The following is a 26389-nucleotide window of genomic DNA, read 5'->3' on the forward strand; positions in this document are numbered from 1 at the left end:
TGTTTTGGACATGTTGGATACTTAGAGAATAATAAACTTGACAATTATTTGGGGATTTAAAAGTTGCTATTTAAGTGATCAGTTAAGATGCATTATTATACTGGTTTGATTCTTCAAAAGTACCTATCAACTTTTAGGGATGACCTATGAAAACTCAATGGTTCAATATGAAACCCGTAGAGAAATATCTATTACACCATTCTATCCTACCACCGTGGGACTGGGAATACTGCCTCAAAGTCTACCACAGCATATACTAAAATATGCTTGGTTCATGGAACTTTTGCTTGATTACTCTAATAATTACATCTATTAATAGGATTTCTAATACCCACCCATGCAGATAGATTAGTTGTCTACCCCCAACTCAAAAAAAGGGGTACATACTTAAACTGAGAAGTGATTAGTGGAAGATTATGTATGCCATTTCAAGTGGTAACACTTACTGTTGATTCTTCGCTAATGCCATAGTACAATTCAGGTACTCCTAATGCTTTCCTTTCTCCCTACCAAGGAGGCAGGTTTAAAAGACGTGGTTTAAAATATTCTCTTATCAGTTCGGGGACAGAAAATTTGAAATTCCATACCCTCATTATTAAAAAAAAATTATGTATAAAGCAGACCTCATCTATACAAGCTGTTTTTAACGAGTGCCAGCAAAGAAGATTCAAAGAATATATTCTCAAAGATAACTGACTTCAGGTTCAGCACTTAGGCATCTGATGAAAGAAAACGTGAAGTGTTAACAGAAAAATGAGTCAAGAAGTCTGCAGGAGAGGCATGATGTGCGGAGTCCTAACAAAGGTTTGAGGAAATTTTAATAGAAACATGTTTATGTGAACCATACCTGCGGAATCGTGGTCTATATCCCCGATACATATTCTGCCTCACTGGTCTACCTTGTTCTCCTGCACCCTGGTTGTCAGCACCCTGAAAAAGATAATGGAAATCAAGCCTACTGTATCAGTAACATAATAAAAAACGCAATGAGATAAATCCAAATCTGAGTTAAAAACAAAAACAAAAACAAAACAGACCATCTAGTAATTGTGACTCCACTACAAATTAATCCTTTTTGGTCTTACTAGGAATCAAAGGTACTTTCCATAGATTAACAGTCTAACTGCTCTAAACAGTCCTACCAGAATTTATCACATTGCTGTTGCTGATGACGAAACTTACCTCCATCACTTCTCCCTGCACAGGAGGGTTGGAATATTGTGGTCGACGCCCATAGGGTCTCCGCATGTAGTAAGGTGGGAACCTTCGCCTGCGGTAGGGCCGGCGTTGTTGGGCCTGGCCTTCGGGAGCACTCTCTGATCCCTCGTTCTTTTCCCCACTCTCACTATTCTGGTAATTTTGCTGGTAATTGCGTGGAGGACCCCTACGACGTGGATAGCGTCTATAATGGTTACGGTCTGCTGCGTATTTACTGCCTTGAACTGGAACGCCACCAGGACCTGTAACATTTGCTGCCTCCGCACCCTACAAAAGCCATTACATATTGATAGTGACAAAGGAAATCAGAACACTTTCAACAAATTTCAAACAAAGCAAAAAACAAAATGAAGTTAAGGAAAAAAAAGGAGGGAGGGCGTTTGTGTGGCTGGGGGTGCATAGCAATGACTAAATATCAGTTCCTCACTGTTCTGAAGAGATTGCTTTCTAACTGCTGCCAGAACATTAGGCTTGATGCACCTATGTTCATGAGGTCACCTGAACATATCTATCCACATTAGAGCCACCATCCTAATGGATGAGACCTCCAAAATATTTCCATACTGAAGTCAAACCTTTACACAAAAAGCATCCTCACCTTTTCTCCTTCAACAACATCAAACTCCACAGTCTCTCCATCTCCTACACTGCGAAGGTACTTCCTGGGGTTATTCTTCTTTATGGCAGTCTAGTAATATCACATTCCAAAAATAGATTAACAGGGGAGAATAATGTGCTTTTTCATTTAAAATGTACCAGAGTCAATATTATTTTAGTTTGGATATACACTTAAGATTTGCTTTAAATAAGACCAAACCATCAATAAAGTTAGGAAAGCGGGGACCACGCTATCCCCAACTTCAACCAAAATACTCTAATCGTACAAGGCCCCAGCATTTTAGCACTATTCACAAAACTAAAATGAGTAATTTAACACTTAAGACAGACAAATTTTAAAATCTGCTTTTTGCAAATGCGTTATATGTAACTTTAAACAAATGAGGATATCCACCTATCCCCTAAAGACTGCACTTAATAGTAGAAGGTGGCCCCACACTGGGTCAGTTTAGATGACAGGCAAGTTTGGTTGTGCATGCTTCAAAGCTGACCAAACCAACTTTGTCCCTGTGTTACCATACCAAACTCAATTACAAATGTCAACCAAAATCCTTCCAATCTGTCTGATAATACTTCAGTGGAAATGCAATTAGCATGTATTAACTATGTCATTCTTTATATTATCCGACTGCATGGAACTGTTAGTTATCACCTCCCCAGAATTCAATAAATCTTGTATTAGAGACTTGTTGCTTCTGCTTCTCCAGACTGTTAGGAGAAGGGAGGAAGAGTAACATTTCATGTTTCTACAAAATTTTTTTTTGCAACATTCTTTCACTTATTACCTATTCAATTTCATTATGACAGAGGGTATGTGAAGCATTGTTAATCTCATTTTACAGATAATGTAACAGGCTTTAAAGTTAGGTGACTTGCCCAAGGTCACACAGGAAGTAAGGGGAATTTCTAAACCCAGGTATTGGGACTCCAAATCCATGTTCATTACAAATCCCAGCTATATCCATTACAGGATCACTCATGCATTCCCATTGCAGAGGAAGCAGGACAACCAACGAATCTGAGGCTAATTAAGCGAAGCTGCCCAGAACTGCAGTCTCCTTGACACACCACTAAGACTAGAGCAGCCAAAGTCCCAAGAAACACTACATGAAGAAACCACTTCCCCAAAAAAATGAAAGCATATTGGTGACACCTTGTGAATCGGTACAACTGGGTGAGTTGAGTTAAATAATTGATCTCATCTGTCATCTAAACTGTCACATAATTTTCATACCTTTCATATATAGCCAACTATCAATTACCTGCAGTCATAGGGGATAGCAGAAGTATGGATAATTGAAATCCCAAGTCTTTATTTTCATCAACATCTCCACCCCCTGCCCCAACCCCAACCTTAGGGTTTGCCAACAGGCAACAAGACTGATAAACTTTGCTGTCTCTTTTTCCTAAGTCTACACACACATTCTTTTGAACATGCAGAAGAGGAATAAAGGAAGAGGTAAGTAGTGTTCACCCAAATAAGAATGCCAATTCTATAAAACATTTCCTTTTAAATAACATTTTGTCTGAAGTAGTCTTGTATTTATTTGCATTTAGAATTTAAATGTTTCCATAACTACATTTGACTCAAAACTAACCAACTGGGTTTTAGATGTACTAGAAATTGATATAGCTTCCTCCTTGATTGTCACTGAATGCTGTATAGGATATTTCAGTGAGCTACAAAGCACCAACCCATGACAGTCCTTCCTATGAGAAACATGCTGCCATGTAAGGTAGTATCTAATTAAATGTTGAGTATGGAAATTGACATTAGGTCTTTTGCTTTCTGGATTATAGTACAAAAAAGTAGTTAGGGTCTCAAATTAGTTTTAATACAAGTTGACAATACCAACAGTCTTAGTAAGAAAACTGAACACAAGTATTTTTCCTACCAATTTCATATCTGGGAAGGTAAGTACATTCAGTGCAGTCTGTAACATACGTAAATTTGAGGTACTAACATACCTCATGCAGTGGTTTACTTTAGCAGTATTCTTAATTCCTGAATGTCCATTTTCCTTAAATGATATTTGAGGAGAAAGTCAATATGTAGTACTCATCCTATGTTAACAATGTTCTCTTCCCAAAACACTGGAAGCCAATCTAAAAATTATTTAACGAGCAGCTGCCAACCTTGTCACACTGCCTCTCATTTAACCTTAAACTAGTGATGATTTTTTATTTTTGAAGCCAGCCAAAACTCTCCAAAGGTTTTTTTTTTTTTTTTTTAAATTTAAAGTGATTTAGAATAAGTAGAAGGCTCTCTACGCTACTTTTCGAGTATTCACTGCAATACTGTTTTGCAGGTCTACCTTATTTACCCATGATTATGGAGATTTGTCCCTACAGGTAGACCTAAAAGCTCTGAAAGCTTCTTGCCAAAGTTTGTGTATTTATAGCAACATTATGTGTTCAACTTTAGAATCATGGAGTAATTTGTTCATCTGAGATTAGGTATAAATATTTAGTGCAATGAGTTTGACTCAACATTTGAGAAAGCCACAGCTGTTAACAAAATTCCAATCTGAAATGTCTAGGAGAATTAAGTGGACTCTAACACAATGTTTCAATGTATACATTTGAAGCATGCTACTACTACTCCTGTAGTTAAGTAAATAAACTGGTAGTTGGACTTAACTTTCACAAGGAACCAAAGTTGAGAACATCTAACCTTTTCTTCTCACAATCCTTGAATCAGAAGCGCAAGTATCTACACAAGCACTCACCTGGTGTACAAATACATCTTCCTTGGTGTCATTCCTGCAAGACAGAACCAAGTTGAACAAGTCAGAAAATGAAATACATCTCATGTTGCCAAAGATTAATTTTCTCAGAGACTTTCTGGCTGCCAACTAGCTACCAGGAAATTTGGCAAATCAAAAGACACAAGCAACCATGCTCTCTGCTTTAAGGACTTCAGCTGTTGCAAATAATTGTAACCTCACTACCTGTAAGATAGCGCCCCCCCCCAAACTAAGAAATTAAAGTGTGACCTCCTGAGCCATAATTAAGAGGATAGCAGTGACTAGCAACATGTTCTGCCCCTCCTTATCCTATTAAACATTAACCGTTCTAGCACACCCTCCTCTTACCTCTAGAGCATGGTTATCAACAGAAGTAGTAATTACGTTCTCACTTTATCCTCAATCATTTCCTCTTCACCATTTCCAACTACCAACTTTCCTTGAGATCATAAAAATGAGCAGAATGCCCCCTCCCCTCAAAGAATGTACAATACAAAAAATGAAACCTAATGTTAACTGTGGACTTTGGGTGATAAGATATGTTTGAATGTAGGAAAAGCCCAACCAGTTAGTTATAAAAAAGCTACTCCACAAGCCCAGACCAGGACTGATGAAGGTTCAGACCAAGGGGTTATGTATGAGAAGATATTTATTTGAGATCTCTTTTTGAGGCAAAATGAGAAAGACTGTGTGGATAACTGGATGTCGAAAGTGGAGAATAATCTGACTTTGTAGCCTGGAGACTGGGATTAAGGTGATAATACTAGGAGCAAGAACCACTACTGGAGAGAAAATGGATTTCCAGGCCTGTAGCATCCTGCCTCGCCCTCTTTATTCCATCAGGTCAGTGAGAAAAAGCTCAATAGTAGCTCTAGTGTTTAATGAGAAAGGGAACAAAGATTATAATGAAGTAGACAAACTGGCTTACTGTTAGCTTCTTGCTGAACTAAGGAGCAATACATGCAAAGGATCCACATAAAATTAATTATAATTCGGCCGGGTGGATCACCTGAGGTCGGAAGTTCAAGACCAGCCTGACCAACATGGCGAAACCCCGTCTTAAAAAAAAATTATAATTCTGATCTGTGAATTATAATGAAATACCCTAGCTTGACTGTAATGAATACATTTTAAATAATCCTGCTAACTCCATTTTGCCCACCCTGAGCTATGTAGGGCATTCTGTTCTGAAAGCTTGTGGTCTGAGACACCTGGTATCTTTGTGATCAATTTTCTGAGAAACAGGGCCGGCACTAAAAGTGGACTCTCAACAAACTCAGAGCATGGTGCTTCTGTTTAAACTCGTTCAGGTATAACAATAACTTGGATTATTATATGAACATTTCTAACTTATGGGAAAGGGATAATTTAAAAAAAACGGAACAGGAAGACTGTAAAAGTTACTTGAGGCAAGTGACTGAAAACTGAACTTTCAAGCTATGTGATTAGGTATGCCTAGGGAAATGATGGCTGTACACAATGTCCATCTGTCCATAGTTCCACAGGCACCACAAAAACAGATTACAGCCATCATTTATTAGTTCTGCTCTCCAGCATGACTGAATTTCAAACTCTAAGGCTTTAAGGGGAAATACAATAAAAAACTGGTAGAGGATGAAAAATAAAGGCAGGCAAAGTCTAGAATAGTGATTTTCAATGGGGGCAATAAATCCCCCTGCAGAGCACTTAAAGTTTTTCCAGGCCAGGTGCAGTAGCTCATGCCTGTAATCCCAGCACTTTGGGAGGCCAAGGTGGGAGGATCACTGAAGCCAGGAGTTTGAGAGATCAGCCTAGCCAACATCATGAAACCCTGTCTCTACTAAAAGTGCAAAAAATTAGCCAGTCATGGCAGCATGTGCCTGTAGTCCCAGCTACTCTGGAGGGTGAGGCAGGAGAACTGCATGAATCTGAGAGGCAGAGGTTGCAGCAAGCCGCTGCATTCCACCCTAGGCGGCAGAATGAGACTCTATCTCAAAAAAAAATAATAATAAAATAAAATTATATATATATATATATATATATAATTTTTCCAAAGATAGGGAGCACTATTTGCATTAATGGAAGTGGGGGTATCAGTTGCTGGAAGACTATCCAAAGATTTGGTATAGAATGTAAATTTGTTTATTATCTGAGTCGTGTATGTATTTCTGTACTGCTTTAACATGCATTAAATTCACTAAAAATGCAGCTTCCATGGAGAATTTTTCATTATTGATAATGCTACTCATGGTATCTGGATAATACATCATTTATCAATCCATTTTGTGGTGGCATTGACTGTTATGCCTTCTAATGTAGTTACAAACAGGTATTCACATTATCACTATCATCATATTTAGCAACAAAAAATAGTAAAAGTAGTTTATGAATTTACTTCAGGGTTATAAAAGGAATATTAGAAAATTTTACCAAAACGACGATTTTCTTAAAAATAGCACACCAGCTGGGCGCGGTGGCTCACGCCTGTAATCCCAAGCACTTTGGGAGGCCGAGGCGGGTGGATCACGAGATCAAGAGTCGAGACCATCCTGGTCAACACGGTGAAACCCCATCTCTACTAAAACTACAAAAAATTAGCTGGGCATGGTGGCGCGTGCCTGTAATCCCAGCTACTCAGGAGGTTGAGGCAGGAGAATTGCCTGAACCCAGGAGGCGGAGGTTGCGGTGAGCCGAGATCGCGCCATTGCACTCCAGCCTGGGTAACGAGAGCGAAACTCCGTCTCAAAAAAAAAGCACACCAGTTAGGCTGGTGTGGTGGTTCATGCCTGTAATCCCAGCACTTGGCATGCCAAGGTAGGAGAATTTCTTGAAGCCAAGAGTTTGAGACCTGCCTGGGCAATGTGGCAAGACCCTGTATCTACAAAAAAATAATTAGCTGGGCTCCCACTTAAGTCCAGGAATTGAGGGTGCAGTGAGCTCTAATCATGCCATAGCACTCCATCCTGGGCAACAGAGCAAGACCCTGTCTCTGAACAGAGAAAGTACAAAGCTGGGATTACACGCATGGTAATGTCACTCCTGCAAAAACAGTAAGGTGTTTTGTGGGTACAAAGATAGATATGTGAAAGCAATATAGTTCACTGATCAATGTCATGACAGAAAAAACAGTACTCCAAAAGGAATAGCCAAGGCCTCAAGCTCAAGGTATTTATTAAAAACATCAATTACAATAAAAATATTGTTAACATTAAAAAGAGTGATTTGTTGAACCAGTGATTTAAATGTATGGATCTGCTTTGAATTTGCAACCAGTCAGAATTTTCTAGTTTAAATTGGAAGAGTTATAACAAAGGAGAGCCTCATGTATTAGACAGTTGCAGTGCAGCTTTCTGGGTGTAGGTGTCACTGCTCTGCTAGCTATCAATATTCTTTTCTGTTCAGTTTTGCTCTCAGGTGCCTGCTGGGAAATTAACACTGAAACTGACCCTTTTCTAGCTCTAGCTCCCCCATCTACTTATAGAAATAAGGAATATTCTAAAAATAAAAGTTATACAGTAGTAAAGATAATCCAAAAAGAAAATTTCAAGTCTAAATGGCACAGAGTAGTTAAGGAGGAAAAGGATGGAGAAATAAAACCATGACTAAAGATGAGAGGTATGAATAAGCTGTCAAGTTCCTACAGGCTTAAGCTAGGACAATCAGGCCCTAAACTCCAAATTTGGATAAAGTATTTCTTTGTATTCTTCTTGACCACCTGCATAGTGTGAAACATACATATGTACAATTAGACTTGCAGGCCAGAGGACTGTCCTCTACTGATTTCTTTTAATTAGAAATAAAAAGTATTCCTCTAAATTTGGTTCTGGTGCTGGTGCCCTGTATATATGTAACAATATAGAACCCACCCCCGCCAAAAGATTTTGCTTCTTGTGAATCTTATTCATTGGGTTAGTATGACTGTCTATAATATTTCCCAGTTGTATTATTATATTGGAGAAAACATTTTTTATCATTTTCTATTGCTAAAAAAATGGAAACAAATATGGTGTTAAAAATGGAAATATATGCAATATTTACATTATTTAACCCCTTTGAAGATCTAAGAAAGCAAGCAAGAACAAAAAAACAGTACTCATTTATTTTTTTTGGGAGAGTCTCACTCTGTTGCCCAGGCTGGAGTGCAGTGGCAATCTTGGCTCACTGCAACCTCTGTCTTCCGGGTTCAAGCTCTCGCACTTCAGCCATGAGTAGCTGGGATTACAGGTGTGCACGACCATGCCCTGCTAGATTTTTAGTCTTGATTCAACTATTAACAGCTCTGTAACCAGAAAAGTCTTTAAGCTTTCCCTAATGCCAAAACATTTTGTTAAAAGCCTCATTGGCTTTTTTACCTGCAAAATGAGAAAAACTATACTAAACATTTAATAACTTACTAAGGTAGGCACTCAAATCTTCTCAGTATTTATTGGGCATTTATTACTAATATTAGGTAGTTTTTTAAATTAAAATCTAATTACACCCTCTCCTATACTAGTCTATCCAGATTGGTCAGGGTCTTAAAACAGACAAAATGCAACTCAAAACACGAAAACAAAGTCAAAAAAATGTAACTTCCCTGGAAAACTTTTTAATAACTCAAAAGACAATTACAGCTTGCCTGACAGTCTGCATGCCATTGGGACCATAAATTCCAGCATTTGCTTTCCATGGCCCAATCCATCCAAACTCAAGGATGCTACTGCAGCATATTCACCATATTGCCTGCCATCCCTAAAACACAACTATCTTTATTCTAGCTGTATTATCTATCCACATAAAAGATAGGCTAATTTTTTTTTTTTTTGCCAATCCACAATACTGCCTTAAATAAGACTTACCATACATAACTTTATCCATAACTAAATGCTCTTATTCTTCTACTTTGTTGCAGATTACCATACCAAGCCAGTCTAACACTTTAATTCACTTAACTGCATACACTAATTTATAATCCTGTGGTTATAAAAACTCCAGGATTTAGCATCTATATGCTCCATAACCTAAAGCAACCAGATATCAATTCCCAAGCCTTGCAGATGACTGTAAGATAATAATCCCCACTTATCATTGTATTTCTTCTCTATTAAACACCCTTGGCCAGGGGTGGCTCACCCCTGTAATCCCAGCACTTTGGGAAGCGAGGCAGGCAGATCACAAGGTCAGGAGTTTGAGACCAGCCTGGGCTACAGAGTGAGGCTCCATCTCAAAAAAAAAAAAAAACAAAAAAAAAAAAAAAAAAAAAAAAAAAAAAAAAAAAAAAAAAAAGAAGAAGGCAGCAGTTATGCTTACCTTGCAGGCCATATTAAAAAAAAAGATTCAGTGAGATATGGTGTAATCTTCTCTCCTTTAATTCTTTGCCTCCCAGTATTAGGAATTAAGCAAGTCCTTTTATTTGTAAAGCTGACCTACATGCTAAACCAGAATTTTTCACAATCCTAAACTTCACAAAGTAGATAGTGAAAGGCCAAAAGCTTTTCAAATGTAGGGAGCCAGGAGTTGGCTAGCACACAAGAGCCCCAGTGACATACTCTGATCACTTAAGAGTCTTTCAATGGCTCTAAAAATAATCACCCTAAGAAATTACCTGTAACTATGTGAACAATCAAACTGAAGATGGCTAGGGTCTATTTCAGAGATAGCGTTAACAGCAGTTGGTGAACACTAACTCCAGAGTCAGAAAACTAAGATCAAATCCTGACTGCCACTTATCAGATATGCTTATGGGGTGGGGGTGGGGCAAGTAATAAATTCTTTGTGCCTCACAGAGTGATAGTCCCTACACCTCAAAGGTTTTTTTTTTTTTTTGAGACAGAGTCTTGCTCTGTTGGCTGGCTGGAGTGCAATGGCGCGATCTCCACTCACTGCAAACTCTGCCTCTCCAGTCAAAGCAATTGTCCTGCCTCAGCCTCACAAGTAGCTGGGACTACAGGCGTGCACCACCGCACCAGCTAATTTTCGTATTTTTAGTAGAGATGGGTTTCACCATGTTGGCCAGGATAGTCTCGATCTCTTGACCTAGTGATCCGCCGGCCTTGGCCTCCCAAAGTGCTGAGATTACGGGCATGGTCCACCAAGCCTGGCCTACATCAAAGGTTTTTAAAGATTAAGTGACTTGGCTCATCTTAAGGATTTAAAATAGACCCTAGTATAAATACTTGTTAGCTACGTGTATTTTCACCAACGTTTGAAAGAAGTCACCTTTTATATACACATGGAATCCCCACAAGGGAGCCCCCACCCCAATGGGATACTAAACCTGATAGGCATGACTGAAAAGAGACAGCTAAACCTTTCCCTAGCTTGGTTTATTACATCTTCCTAGACCAAGAGTAATAAACTCAAATGCATACACAAAGGCCAGGTGTGAAGGGAAGTCAGCAACCTAAGACAACTAAGCATGACAGGCCATCCGGAAGAAAAAAAAAAAAAAGGCATACCCCACCTAAATGCGGTGAAAATACTGCCAGGTGGTTTTTATTTATGTGGAAATACACACCCCCAAAGCTAGCTAAAGTTCCGATCTTAATATAATAACCTGGATTACTTGGTGTTACCGCCTGAATTATAACGTTAGTAATTAATCCCAATTCCTTTTAACAACACTGTACTGTCCAAACAAAGCATCTGGGAGTAGTTTTAGCCAGTAGGTCACAAATTTGTAACCTTTGCTCTAAATATTAAACATTTTTAATACTCTAGAACAAAAATATTCCTATTCTGGTCACTATAAACTGTTATCAATTTATGGTAATCTTTGGTGAATTTGGGTCAATCCTCAACCACTAATAAAATTTGACAGTGATGGGGGAGGAGCTAACAAACCCCTCTAGTCACATTCTCCAATTATCTTTTGTAGACACAGCTCACAAAGGAATAACTCAATTGAATTTCTCAGAATTTCTTGATCACATAGTCTAACAAAGCCAAAACTTTCGCTATTTTGAAAAGCTCTATGCTCAGGTTATTTAGCACCTTCTACGAAATATAATCATCAGGGAGAAGCCCTTTAATGAATCAACTCTAACAAGGTTGTAACAATTCAGAGGTGGTAATTCAGGCTGGAATAAACACATTTACAATGAAATTATCTGTCTTTTAAAGACAAAAAATTTACATAAAATAACAAAATATCGTGGCTGGGTGTAGTGGCTCACACCTGTAATCCCAACACTTTAGGAGGCCAACACAGGCAAATCACCTGAAATGGGGAGTTCAAGACCAGCATGACCAACAGGGAGAAACCCCGTCTCTACTAAAAGTAGAAAATTAGCTGGGTGTGGTGGCATATGCCAGTCATCCCAGCTACTTGAGAGGCAGAGGCAGGAGAATCATCTGAACCCGGGAGGTGGGGGTTGTGGTGAGCCCACCACTGCACTCCAGCCTGGGCAACAACAACAAAATCTCACAATTCTAGAATATATAATCCAGCGCACCCAAAAATTGCAATTAAAAGTTGTCTCAGTAGTCATCCCAAATACTACACCCTCTCCTTTATACAGAAAACAGCACATGTAATGTGTCAGTCTGTCTCCTTCCCTCTTAAGAACCAGGTGCCTCCAGCCAAGTCTATTTGTTCTACTACATGAACTACATATAGAACCAACTGCTGGCTTCCAAACTGATTTAACACATATTTTCTTTAATTAAAGCAAACCTTCCCTTTATTTAGAGTCGGATTTTACACCATCTTATCAAAAAGTCTCAGAATCATTAAAACAACCAGTTCAGAAGGATAAAGAACATTTTAACCAGTCAATTTAACAAAATAATTAAGGTTAGGATAGTCCAAACAAAAGACCATCAAAAGCCAATTCACAATTTGCCCTGGAGGATGACCAATTGAGTTGATTCCAATTCAGAACATTCAATGAATGGCACCTCATGAAATACTTATAAAGAATTACTCTTATTTTGGATAAAACTTGATTTTTTAAAATGTGATAACCTATGCCACTTAAAATGCAGCAAAACAAGGCACACACTAAAACTTCTTAAATACAAACAAAACTGCAATCTATCCACTGAAAAGGCTGCAAATCTGCACACCAAAATTACCATTATATTGGGTCAAGGGTTAAAAGCAGTGATTTTGAAGGTATGGCCCACATTATCATTCTCGCTAAAAATGTACCCAGACCTAGGCAAGCACACTTAAATTTGAAAACCACTGGTTTAAGGGTTAGACTAGTTCGGAGACAGAAATACAAACTAAAACACTAATAAGTTCAGAGAGATCAGTTAAAAAGCTATCAGTATACCAATCATATATAAGCATTCCCTTCCTTCCTTGCTAATAATCCATTATCAAAAAATTAATGAAAAACGTAGTTTCAGCCACAAGAGTGGCAACAGCATAGAAGGCTGGAAAATCCTAAGATTTTGGAAGAAACAAAACGTTTTCCCACAATTGCAAAAGTAGAGAATAGACCATCAAATGCTTATCTCTTACTCTGAGTGTTTCCACAATAATGATTGATTAATGAACGGTTTTTCATCAAGCGATGATTATGTCTGTCCTTAAGCTTGATTTCGTCTATTTGTTGTCCGTTCCACAAACATTCTTAATTGTTCTTTTAATCATCTGCTTAGGTCTTCTACACTAAGAGAATGCTGAGATGGCACTACGTACCATACCTATAAGGCCAAGATTGCTATTGGCATACTCAGGGCTCTACAACCATGTAACTGCACTACTAGCCTTGGCAGCCATCTTGAAAATGATGCCAGGCTCACAAGGGAGCCCATGGCATCCAGTGTACTGCACATTACCAGCAGCAACCCGAAGGATAAGTCCTAAAGATGAAGCCTGCAGCTTTGCCTTCAAGCAAGAACAACAATGTCAAGTTACCAGGGACTATGGCCACTCTAAATAGGCTACAGCCAGAGATCTAATAGAAATCGATTTAATCTGTATGATTTTAGGACAAGGAAGAATGAAAAATAAGAACTGAAGAAAGCAAAGAACCATTTTCTTGCAGATACATTATTTATTCTATGAGCAAATAAAAACAGGTTCTCTCTGGTGCTAACATAACATTTATAAGATTTATCTAAGGTATTACAGTGAAGGTGAAACAAAGGCAACACAACTTCTCGGTAAAGGTGACAAAACCTCATATACTTGACAAGTCAAATCTTACCCTCAAAATGTTAACAAGGCGTAAATATCCGATGTCAGTGGATCACACTCTCAAACACCGAGTTCAATAAAGTAGAAAAGGATAACAAGGATAAAAATGTACAGGACCGTAGTTTCCCGTTTACCCTGTTAAGGCATGGGTCATTCACTCCGCTTGCCTTTTAAATTGCTTTGTACTGTAACGAAGCCTTTGAAGTTGGCTTCAAATTAACATTTAGCTACAAAACAAAGACCTTCTCTAGATCCATAAATCCCTCCAGTCGTCAAGGAATATATATTAAAAAAAAAAAAAAAAAAATCACATTAATACACAAGAGGTAGTAAACGCCCTTCTGACCCTTCAGAACAGGGCTGTGGATTGGGGCTTCCCAAGCGCTGAGAAGCCGACAGAGCAGGCAACAAGCGAGACGGTGGGATGGAGGCTTCAGGGCCCGGGAGCTCACCTGTTGATGAAACCATATCCGTTCCTTACATTGAACCATTTTACTGTTCCCAAAACCTTCGTTGCTGGAAAAGAAAACAAAGCAAAACAAGCCACGATTACCACCTATCCTCTTCCAAACCCGCCCGGCTTCGGTATCCGGTCCCTCGCACGCTGCCCGCGCGGCCACCTGACAGCCCTTTCTCTCCACCTCCCGGGTGCCGGGCCACGCCGCCGCCGCACACGTGGGTGAGTCTGAAGCCGCGGGGCGCTCCAGGGCAGGCCCGGGGAGCGGGCCCAGGATGGGTGTGTGCGCAGGCCGCGGGCGGAGAGCACGTGAGGGAAGGGGAAGCCGCCCCGGCCCACTCCGGCCTGCGTAGGCGGTGCGCCGCGCCCTCCTAGCACACGCGGAAGAGAGCTGGGTGGGGGAGACGCTAACAACGGCGTGCGGGCCAGAGCGCACGAGGCCGGTCGGCGGGGAGGGGACCCCGTCGCACACGCGGTTGGCGGGCGCGCGTCCGCAGGGGGAGGGGCGCGCGTCCGCGCGGGGTCCACAGGGGGCGCGGGAGGCAGCGCGCGCGCGCGCCTGCCGGGCGGGCCCCCGTGAGGGTGAGTTGGGGGGCTGGGGGAGGGGCGGCCGCGCGCCGCGGAGTCGGTCCCCGCCGGCCGCGCGCCCGCCGGCTCGCCCTGCTCAGGCTAACGGTTCCGCTGCCAGGCTGCCCGAGGGCCCCACCCCCGTCCCCGTCCGGCCCTCACCGATGATCTTCTTGTCCCCGCCGGCAGGCGCCGCCGATGTGAGGCCGCCCGGGCCACCGCTCCCTGCGCCGCTGCCCGTAGTGCCGGGCTTGGTGTCGGCGGCGCTGAGGGCGGGGGCGGCGGGGGGGACGGCGGGCGGCTGCTGGGTCTCGGCCTCGCTGCTCATGGTTGCGGTGATGGTGACTGGGGCCGGCTGCGGCAGCTACGGCTCCTCCCGGGATGTGATGGTAACTAGGCCGGCGGCGGCGGTGGGGCTGCTCAGGGCTCTCTGGGGTCCGCTCTCCGCTCCCGCTACCGATCGAACTAGCGAGAATGGCGGGACAGGCGGGATAAGCCCTACGATCGACCCGCCCTAGGCGTTGTTAACTGGCCAGTGCTGCTGTCAATCTGCCCACCTGACCCCAATTCCTGACTTCTACTGGATAATATTTTATCAGTCCTCCACTCTCATTGGCCGTTTGGCGGCTAATTCAGCCGACCTACAACCGTTCCTGCCTCCGCCGGCCGCCATAGAGACCGGAACTAGAATTAGAGTAGTCGGCCACAAAAACCATAGAGTACCCGAGAGGACGGGCAGAGAGAACGTGACTTCCACGAGGCAGCTACTGGGCTGGCGGGCCCCACGTTCAGGGTTGTGTCCCAGCTGAAGAAAAGGCACGCCCGAATGCTGGGCAGGAATTACCCGGCCGGACCCGGGATTGGAAGGGGGCCCGACTACGTATTAGCCCTTCGTAAAGACAAGGCTTCCCTCCCTCCCTGCTCCAAATACAGTCCTTGTGATCTGAGAACATTACTGCTGGTATAGAGTCATCTTTTCTTTAATGGCTGTGTTGTGGCGACACAGCCGAGGGTTTCTGGAATTGCCTTAAACGTATGCGTTTGAGGAGCTTACGCTTTTGTCGGAGCAGTCACCTTGGAGGGACCACGCAGGCTCAGACAGCCTGGGCTCAGCATGTTTAGCATGTTTAAGGCGAGGGTGTGTTCTCTGGGGACCTGCCTTCTGATCCGTTTTACCAGGCATACATGTGTGTATGTATGTATATGTGTGTGTACATATATATATAAATATAAAAGTGTCTTCGAGTGTTCATGTCTTTTTCTACTGACCACAAATCAGATTTAATTGAACAAGCTAGCCTGTTTGGTTTTTCCGTTTTATTCCGACAACAGCCATGTGATAGAAGGATTACTATCCACGTTTCACAAACGTTAAAATTGAGGCTGCCACCTGATGTTATTGAAGTCCTCCACCCACCGTCTTTCGTTCTTTTTTAAGCGTCTACTATCGGCTGGGGATGGAATAGTTCGCGAGTCAGTTTCTGCCTGCTGATGGCGGCAGGAATTTAAACAGCGAGCACTGGAAATACTCGAGAGCTGCAAAAGCACGAAGTATTGGGCCGGGCGTGGTGGTTCACGCCTGTAATCCAAACACTTTGGAGGCCAGGGCGGGCGGATCACCTGAGGTCGGGAGTTCAAGACTAGCCTGACCAACATGGTGAAACCCCGTCTTTAAAAAAATAAAAAATAAATAAAGAAAAAAAAAAAAAAAGTAAGTATTTTGGAAGTGGAAGCAGGGAGAAGGTGGAGGGCTGACTCCGCGCACAGGGTACAGGCGAGAAGAGGTGGGATCTCGGGAAATGCAAGTCAGGTAGTTCAGTAAGACTCCAATGCAGTATCCCTTACCCCTACCAGTGCCGTCTAGGCCTGTCAATTCCACCTCCTAAAGGCCGTCCTGAGTCAGTTCCAAACTCTGTAAATGTCAATTCAGAGTCTTTTCGTTCCTATTGCCACTACTCTAGGCCATCATCATCAGTTGCTTAGAGCAAGGAGTAGGGAAACCTTTTTCTGTGAGAGCCAAATAGTTAATAATTTAAGCTTGGCTGACCATATGGTTTTGACTTACTACTCAGGTTTGGAGCTTGAAAACAGCCCTAATTTTTACATGACACGAATCTTTACATATTTTCAACTATTTAAACATTTAAAAAAAACATTCGTATTCTTAGCTCATGAGCCACAGAAAAACGGAATGCAGCCGGCTGACCCCTAGCATAGAGCAGTGCTGTGGGCTCCTAACCACACCTCTACCTCCTTCTTATTCTAATATTCCCCACCACAACAGCCAGAAAGTTCTTTTGAGAACATCTATCTGATCGTGACATTGTCTTACTTAAAATCTTCTAGTGACTACCATTACCCTTAGGGTAGTCCAGATTCCTTAATGTGGTTTACTGGACTCTCTCACTTCTAAGAAGTCTTAGAGTCTCTTTTGCATTCCCTGTCCAACCTTGCAGGTGCTCGTAACTACTGGCTGCAAGATACTGCAGGAGCAGAGGAGCAAGCAGCTGAATTCTATGGCAATAGAACTTGGTTAAAAGTGTTGCTTCCACTTATCAGATGACAAGGGAGATGGTGAAATACTACAAGGGCCCTACAGTATAGACACTTGCAACTCTCTAGCCAAGTAAACATGTTTCGGAGGACATTGTAGAGAAAGGACTGTCATCTAGTGGAGTCCTTTAGGCACTGTTTCCTTTGGAGTACCACATACGATTCTACATGAAACACTGCCCTTTCTCCTTCCTCTTTGCTGATTAATTCTTCATTCTCTAGGTCTTGGCTCAGATGCTACTAGGTTAAGAATCCTTCCCATCCTAACACACTGTATTGCTCTAATTAAATCTTTCCCACCAAACCGTGACTTCCTTGGGCATCTAACTTAGTACCTGACACATAATACCTTCAAACATTTGTTAAATGAGTGACATGGTTTAGAAAATGAATTGAAAAGGGTATTGGCAGCAGAAAGGTCATCTGGGCAGCTGTGCCAGTTATCCAGGTGAAAAAGGCTTTCAGCAGCAGCAATGTGTATGGAGAGTGGATGGATTCCACAGCTGCTATTCATGTATTCCAGCTCCAGATGACTTTGAATGTTAAAATCTTTCCTCAAAAGGCAGTTCTGCCAACACTGAGGCCATTTAAAAGCATGTCCTATAGGCTTGAAAGCTTTTCTCCAGTTACAAAGGCACTTAGTAAACATTGCAGCAGCACCCCTAAGAATAAGTGAGCAACCTCACTATGTAACTGCTTTGAAAGGATGGCTTCTCAAGCAAAAATACAAATTGTGTAACATCTGTCTTTTCTATGTTACTTTAAAAAGTATCATTACTTACTCATCCAATTACTTCATTCAGCTCTCTCTTCTTGCTCAGTGAGCTTGAGGATGAGCTGTTTAAGAAACTAGTTTGCAGCCAGGCACGGTGGCTCACGCCTCAGCACTTTGGGAGGCAGAGGCAGAGGCAGAGGCAGGCGGATCACTTGAGGGCAGGGGTTCAAAACCAGATCAGCCAACATGGCAAAACCCCATCTCTACTAAAAGTACAAAAATTAGCTGGATATAGTGGCATATGCCTGTAATCCCAGCTACTTGGGAGGCTGAGGCGGAAGAATCACTTGAACCTGGGAGGCAGAGGTTGCAGTGAGCTGAGATTTTGCCACTGCACTCCAGCCTGGGTGACACAGTGAAACTGTGTCTCAAAAAATAATAATAATTTTCTTGTAGCCACCTCTCTACAAGCCGTACCAACAGTTCATGACAAGTTTCATCCCCTGTTCCAAAGCGGGAGAGTGTCACTCTAGAGCTCTGACAGCCCCCCTGCCATCCTGGGAGCTCATACCACCCAGGTGTCCATGGTGGCTACCGTACAAATTCCAGTGCCTACCTTTAAGTGATGTGATGGGCAAGGGATTCATCTCAAGTATCTTCTCTGCAAAATAACTTTTACCTTGTCCGCCCATCTCTAACAGACTGTGGCCTAAGAACATAATTCCCTCTTCCTAGAAAGTCCTCACCACCATGTTGATCTGGCGAATTCCAGCCTGTCAATACTTACCTCAAGCATCACCTCTTCTGAGAAGCCTTTTTTTTCCCTCTTCCTCTCATACCACTATCATTCATGCAACAAATATTTATTCAGTGTCTATTATATACCAGAAGCTCACCTCTTCCAGGAGTTGGGGACAACAGCAGTTATATTAAATAACAAACAAACAAAACAGACCAAATGTAAGGGCTCACACTCTAATACCACCTTGCATTGAAACTGTCCTGTTGCCTCTCACAAGTATGGGCCACATCTTACTCAGCTCCAGGGCCTAAGGACAGAGACTGGCATAGAATGTAGGTGCCAGGTGTAAGGGAGTTCAGCTGAACAGCCCATCACAAGAATGTCAGCTCCAGATCACAGCTGTTCATCCTCCTTCCCATCTCTTTACAATCCCTAGATAGTTACTTAAAAATCTCTCCTCCACTAGATGACAGTACTTTCTCTACAATGTCCTCTGAAGTATGTTTACTTGGCTAGAGAGTTGGAAGTGTCTCTACTGTAGGGCCCTTATCAACATCTCCCTTGCCATCTGATACACTGAAACAACACTTTTAACCAAGTTCTATTGTCATAGAATTCAGCTGTTTGCTACCTTTGCTCCTGCAGTATCCTGCTGCTGGTAGTTATGAGGCATCCACATCCACAAGACAGGAGAAAGCAAATAAGAAAGGACACCCAGAAAGTGCCTCATGAAAGAAACATCAGGGAACTTTCTTCTTAGCCTCTTCAAAAAAGATGGGGTCTCACACTGTCACCCAGCTGGAGTGCAGTGGCACAATCTTAGCTCACTGCAACCTCCCCCCTCCAGGTTCAAGCGATTCTTGTGCCTCAAGCCACCAGAGTAGCTGGGATTACAGGCCCATGCCCCATGCCGAGCTAATTTTTGTATTTTTAGTAGAGATGGGATTTCACCATTTTGGCCAGGTGGGTCTTAAACTCCTAGCCTTAAGTGATCCGCCCATTTCAGTCTCCCAAAATGCTGGGATTACAGGTATGAACCACTGCACCCAGTCCCCAAACGAACATTTTCTAAGGCATGTTACTGTTTATTACAAATTGCCTTCATATCCACTCTCTTATTTGACTCTTTCAAGGATGTTCTGAGGTAGGTAGATAGGTCAAGTTAGTGACCCTTTCCCCGCGGGCTCCATCCAGAACTAACCAAATTGAACCTACTGGGAACATCCCTGGAACAAGTAGTACTGTAAAGTCCTGGGGCTTTGGCTTCTTTGCCCATCAGCTTTAATCCAAGAGAGTTAGGTTTACTACAACTGCTTGCAAGTCAGAGCCATCAACAATACACAACAAAAGGGCTCTGGTCCATGCTGGCCTCTGAGGAGCGCCAGTCCTCCTGGCTAAAGCTGAGGTGTGAGCAGGCAGGGCTATTACAACCATTTAAAAAGAACACACAAACAAAACCAGAAAAACCAAAAAACATACACATACAAAAAAACTTTATTTACAGATGAAAACTTAAAGACAATCTTGGATTCTGAATCTCTGATACTTCCAGGGTCTCTTGATCAAATGGGGCAGCAGCAGGCAGGGAAGCAAACACGAGAGCCAGTCCAGATTATCTTACTCAAGAACACCACCAAGAGGAAGGGAAGGCCTACAATGGCAGAGACAGGGAAGTCAGTGTGGGATGGGAAGGTAAGCACCTCAGAGGAACTGGAAGGGGACATCCCATAAGAGACAATGCTCCTAGCTATTCTTTTTTTTTTTTTTTTGAGATGGAGTCCGGCTCTGTCGCCCAGGCTGGAGTGCAGCAGTGTGATCTTGGCTCACTGCAACCTCCAACTCCCGGGTTCAAGCGATTTTCCTGCCTCAGCCTTCTGAGTAGCTGGGACTACCAGTGCCCACCACCACCCCCAGCCAATTTTTGTGTTTTTAGTAGAGATGGAGTTTCACCATATTGGCGAAGCTGGTCTCAAACTCCTGACCTTGTGATCCACTCGCCTCAGCTTCCCAAAGTGCTGGGATTACAGGGATGAGCCACCACACCTGGCCACTCCCAGCTATTCTCTACACTCTTAATCCTCTTTTCCCAAAAGGGTAGAACAGGTCTGATTTTCACCATAGGTCAGACCTTTGGCTCCCCAGAGCAAAGTTGAGCAGTATATTACAAAAGAACCAAAAAGAAATAAAGTAACATTTATGGTCAAGCATACTGTCTAATTTATTTGCCCTTCACAACTCTGTGCATAATATATTATCTAATTATGCAAAGGAGTGAAGTAGGGTGCCAAGGGGTTTAATGGCTTGACTAAAGTCACAGAATTAGACAGTGGTGGGGCTTCCTGGTCTACTTGGCTCCAAAGCCTTTGTCCTTTCTGTCAGACTCTGATGGCTCTCTGTGGATGTCCAGAACAAAGAGCAATCCTTCTTCCTGGCAGGTTTTGGTCCCAGGATAGAGAGGAAGGGCAGTCCACACTCTTGGTTTATGGCCTTGAAGTCGAGCAAGCTATACTCAGAGAACAGGGTGAGTACACTCAGATACTATTGTCCCCCTCCTCCTGCCATTCCTCAAACACAGCCACCCCTTCCTTCAGTGAACAATGAGTACTGGCATTGTACTGCAGGCACAGACTGAAGTTTAACCGTGGGCCCCCAAGAAATGTATGAAAATATATAAATGTACTTTGTAAGTTGCATGGTGTGCCAGGACCTAAGCTCTGTCAGGCCAGGCACTACGTTAGTCAGCGTGGTCCTTGCTTCAAGAAGTTCTCAGTCCAGGGAAAAACAGACCAACACATTTGTGATACAGCGTGTTCAATGCCCCAATGGAGAGATGAACCAAGGGAGCACCCAGGTGGGAGCCACTGACTAGGTTAGACCTGGAAGAGGAGATGGAGGGATCAGGGATGGATTCATAACTGATGTTAGCCACAGCTGTGGGCAGGCTCCTGGGAGGTGCTGGGAGGATTTAGGATTAGTTAAAACTACATATAAACAGGATGTATTTCTGTTCTAAGACACATGTTCAATGTAGAAAATTCAAGCATAAATAAGGCAACTGAAAAGTCTCTCTGCTATCTCTGCTCGGCAGAAGTATTATCAACAGTCTGCTATATATCACTGCAGAGATTCCTGAAAGTTATTCAAAATAAACAGTACCATGCTTGCATAAATTACTACATCTTGATTGTCACTTAATTTACCTTAGAAATCTTGCTAACACATCCAGATCTATCTCTTTCTTTTTGTTAAGGCTGTATAGTATTCCATTGAAGAGGATGGAACCTCTATGTGTGTAAGACCTGGCTGCAAGGCAAGCAACTCTGCCTTTGGACTGTTCTGGACTGGACTGGAGCCAAACATTCTCTCCTCCCTGGGCTTTTCAGCTGGCAGAGCTTCTGAGTTTCAGGACAGGGAACAAACAGTGTCACATGCCCAGCAGGCATGTAAATATTTGCTGTCAAATCTCCAGTGCTCCCCAGACACATATTTTCATGTAAAACCTCTTTCCTCTTGCCTGGACTACTACTGCAGTGGACTCCTCCCCGGCCTCCAGCCCATCCTCCACAATGCTGCCAGAGTCATCTTCTGAACATGAAAATTCAACTACAATATTCTGCTGAAAATCCTTCAGTGGCTCCTACTGGCCTGATTCTTTTCTGGAGGGTCAGTGCCCCTTTTGAGAATCTCAGGAGCATAATGGACTCCTTCCCCAGAAGGGAAAAAATACTGCATGTCTGAAAGTCAGCCCCTGGCCTCAGGATAACATATGAACTGTTAAGCTTAGTACTGGCCCTGGCCTCTCTCCAACATTCTTACCATTTGCTTGTCATATCTTCCTGCTTCAGTCAAATTGAATTATTTGCAGCTTCCTCTATACTTCCTACTGTTTCCTGCCTTTGTGACTTTGCAGAGGCTGTTCCCTCTGCCTGGAATGCCCTCCTCAGTTTTAGCCACTGACAAGTTATATTCTTTCTTGTACTAAACTGAAACATCATCTCTTCTGTAGTCTTCCCAACCACTCCGGGAAGATCAGGGCATTTCTGCTTTCCTTACCTTGTTCTAAAACCTCCAATACAGTGCCTTATTGTAATGTAATTGTCAGTTCCCCCAAAAGACTGAGTTCCTTGAAGGAAGGAACTGGGTTTTTCAAATCTGTAGCCTCATATGCAGCGTGGGATCTATCTTAATTCATCTGGGCTTGGTGGTGGAATGAATAGAGGACCAGCCCAACTGCCACCAACACATCCTTCCTAATCTTCCCCTATGGGAATGTCTCATATCTACAGGTAATTCCAGAATGAAAGACAGTGTTTCCTAAACCTCAGTCATTCGAATAGCACTTTCACAACTGTTACGATATCTATCATCCACAGGTACAATTTCTTTTTTAAGCTAATCACTATTTGAACTTCAATATTGCCTCACTGTAAGCTGTGATAACTAAAATTATGTATTGTTCTAATTATATATTTTTTTCTAAGATTCAAATATTAAAGTAAAAGTCATCCCGGCACTAACGAAAGTAGTGTTTCCCACACTTCTCTATTAAAGAAGTACCTGAGATACTTGTTACAAACATAACAACCTGGGTCTCACCTCAAAGCCACTCCATCAAACACTCCAGGGAAGGGATCTGGGAATTCGAAGCTTTAACTAGTGCCCCCAAATGAATATTATCTGTTGGAGAATTTAGGCAACAGTGAATTAAGGAAAGTTCTCTACCACTTGATATTGGTACCAGATTTGGGGATCACAGGGAGGAGGGCAGCATATCAGACCAGCAGAGTTGCCAGAACTCAGAGGTGCCACCCTCTCCCACGTATACGTAAGTAGCAAAGAACCCATTCAGTCTACAGCAGGAGAATCCTGACAGTAAAGGTTCTTTATGCTATACATAACCAAATTTATCATAAAAAGTTTTCACAGAGCTGGGCACAATGGTTCATGCCTGTAATTCCAACACTTTGGGAGGCTGAGGTAGGAAGATGGCTTGAGTTCAGGAGTTTGAGACCAGTCTGGACAACATGGCAAGGCCCCACCTTTTTTCTTTAATTTTTAAATTTTTTATTATTATGATTTTTTGAGATGGAGTCTCGTTCTGTTGCCAGGCTGGAGTGCAGTGGCATGATCTCAGCTCACTGCAACCTCTGCCTCCCAGGTTCAAGCAATTCTCTTGCCTCAGCCTCCCAAGTCGCTGGGACTACAGAAGCGTGCCACCATGCCCAGCTAATTTTTTAATTTTTTTAGTAGAGACGTGGTTTCACCACGTTGGCCAGGCTGGTCTTGATCTCCTGACCTTGTGATCCGCCCGCCTCAGCCTCCCAAGGTGCTGGGATTACAGGTGTGAGCCACCTCGCCCAGCAGAGAGCCCACCTTTAAAATGTTAGGTGGGTGTGGTGGGGCACACCTATAATCCCAGCTACTAAGGAGGCTGAGGTGGGAGGATTCACTGAGGAAGCTGTGACTGCGCCACTGCAATCCAGTGTTGGTGATAGAGTAAGACCCTGTTTAAAAAACAAAAACACAAAAACAAAACCAAAAAACTCCCAGAATCCACTGAGATAAAACCAAGGTTTCTGTATCTAAAATTGTACAGACCAAGCACGGTGGCTCACGCTTGTAACCCCAGTATTTTGGGAGGTCAAGGCAGGCAGAACACTTGAGGTCAGGACTTTGAGATCAGCCTGGTCAACATAGTGAAACCCTTGTCTCTACTAAAAATACAAAAAATTAGCCAGGCATGGTGGTGCACGCCTCTGATCCCAGCTATTCAGGAGGCTGAGGCATGAGAATCGCTTGAACCAGGGAGGTGGAGGTTGCAGTGAGCTGAGACTGTGCCACTGCACTCCAGCCTGGATGACAGAGTGAGACTTTGGTTTAAAAAAAAAAAAAGTTGTGCCGGGCGCGGTGGCTCAAGCCTGTAATCCCAGCACTTTGGGAGGCCGAGGCGGGTGGATCACGAGGTCAAGAGATCGAGACCATCCTGGTCAACATGGTGAAACCCCGTCTCTACTAAAAATACAAAAAATTAGCTGGGCATGGTGGCGTGTGCCTGTAATCCCAGCTACTCAGGAGGCTGAGGCAGGAGAATTGCCTGAACCCAGGAGGTGGAGGTTGCGGTGAGCCGAGATCGCGCCATTGCACTCCAGCCTGGGTAACAAGAGCGAAACTCCGTCTCCAAAAAAAAAAAAAAAAAGTTGTACAGAAAACGTCATTTTCACTAAAACCAAAGTCAGAACCTAGGAAGGCAAAACACAAAGGTTCTGGAAAGAAGTGCTCCATAGGGAGGCAGAACTGATCAAGTGACATCTATCGCCTTCCTCGCTGTTTCACCACATATGCCCAGTGTCTCGGCACAAGGCCTCAAATGCAGGATTAGGTGATACTTGATATGAATGCAATGGATTCCTGCTGGACTAGTGCCACCAAGAGATTATTTCCTCTTGGTCTTTTTTTTTGGGATATGGCAAGTTCTCAATGAAAAGATAGACTCTTACTCCCCATCGCCTTGCCTCTCAAAGTCTGCATCAGCGTCACCTGAGAGCTGATTAGAAATGCAGAATCTTACCCCCCACCCAAACCCACCAAATCAGAACCACCATTTTATAACAAATTTCCTGGAGATCCATATGCACATTAAAATATAAGAAATACTACCCAATAGGGCTTAAAAATACCACCTTCCTTCCCTCCAGACCCCTGTTCCCCGGGAAATTAATCTCCTCTTTTCATTAATGTTTCCCAAATCACATTATTCAGAAACGCAAAACAGGGCACCCATCTGTGGAACCAACCACTTTGCATTAGACTGCCACCCAGATTCCCTAACACTTTAAAACCTGTGATAGGGATTTTTGGTAAAGTGAAACGTGATAATTCAAGTAAAGTTCTTAGGTCATTATGTGGGCATAGGAAGAATTCAATGTAAGTTAACTGCTTTAATTATAGTGTCCCTAGTATTAACGACGAGATTCAGTTCTGAGCAAGCCAGGGCAAGTAGACTGAGTTGCTAGGTTTAGAGCTTGCTGTCCAGTACAGTAGCACTAGCCACAACTGGCTCTTTATGTTTATTATTTTTTAAATTTACTTATTTATTTTTGAGACAAGGTCTCACTCTGTTGCCCAGGCTAGAGTGCAGTGGCATGATCTCGGCTCATGATCTCGGCAGAGGTTTCTGCCTCCTGGGTTCAAGAGATTCTTGTGCCTTAGCCTCCAGAGTAGCTGGGACTACAGGCATGTGCCACCACGCCTAGCTTATTTTTGTATTTTTAGTAGAGAAGGGGTTTTACCATGTTGGCAAGGCTGGTCTCAAACTCCTGACCTAAAGAGATCCACCCGCCTCGGCCTCCCAAACTGCTGGGATTACAGGTGTGAGCCACCATATCTGGCCTAATTTAAATGTAATAAACTACAGCATAGTTCTATCAATAAAAAAATAAAAATAAATAATAAATAATAAATAAAAATTTAACAGTTTAGTCCCTCAGATGAACCAGCCACATTTCAAGTGTTTCGTTGTCACATGGCACTGGTAACTACCATACTGGACCTCCCAGATCTGGAACCTTTCCATCATCACAGACCATGGGCAGTCCTGGTCTAGAGGGCCTCTGGAATGTACAATGGCCACCTGAGGAATGTGTTCTGCTTGGGTTGCAGGCTG

General features: G+C 42.8%; 2 protein-coding genes across 5 annotated transcripts in view; both read right to left on the minus strand.

Moving 5' to 3' along the window:
- Positions 1-773: 773 nt before the first annotated feature.
- YBX1 (Y-box binding protein 1) lies at positions 774-15407 on the minus strand. 2 transcript variants are annotated; one of them, XM_017541766.1, is made up of 6 exons: positions 14879-15407; positions 14145-14208; positions 4566-4599; positions 1817-1906; positions 1183-1485; positions 774-930 (listed from the first exon to the last, which is right to left on the minus strand). In XM_017541766.1, exons 1-6 carry the CDS (start codon positions 15042-15044, stop codon positions 796-798), a joined length of 792 nt encoding a protein of 263 aa, XP_017397255.1. In that variant the 5' UTR covers positions 15045-15407; the 3' UTR covers positions 774-795. The 2 variants fall into 2 exon arrangements, with proteins under 2 accessions (XP_017397255.1, XP_017397256.1); XM_017541767.1 differs by lacking the exon at positions 1817-1906.
- A 4795-nt stretch (positions 15408-20202) lies between these two features.
- The window catches only part of PPIH (peptidylprolyl isomerase H), a 19792-nt gene continuing 13605 nt past the window's right edge, over positions 20203-26389 (minus strand). For 2 of the 3 annotated variants that reach the window (XM_017541768.1, XM_037743175.1), the window contains exon 10: positions 20203-20377. The gene's annotated coding sequence lies outside the window, so the exon portion shown is untranslated. Of the gene's footprint in view, positions 20378-20919; positions 21235-26389 lie in introns of those variants that run through there. The other variant, XM_037743174.1, reaches the window with a different exon arrangement.

The sequence above is a fragment of the Cebus imitator genome, unplaced genomic scaffold (assembly GCF_001604975.1).
Source record: "Cebus imitator isolate Cc_AM_T3 unplaced genomic scaffold, Cebus_imitator-1.0 Scaffold136, whole genome shotgun sequence".
NCBI lineage: Eukaryota > Metazoa > Chordata > Mammalia > Primates > Cebidae > Cebus > Cebus imitator.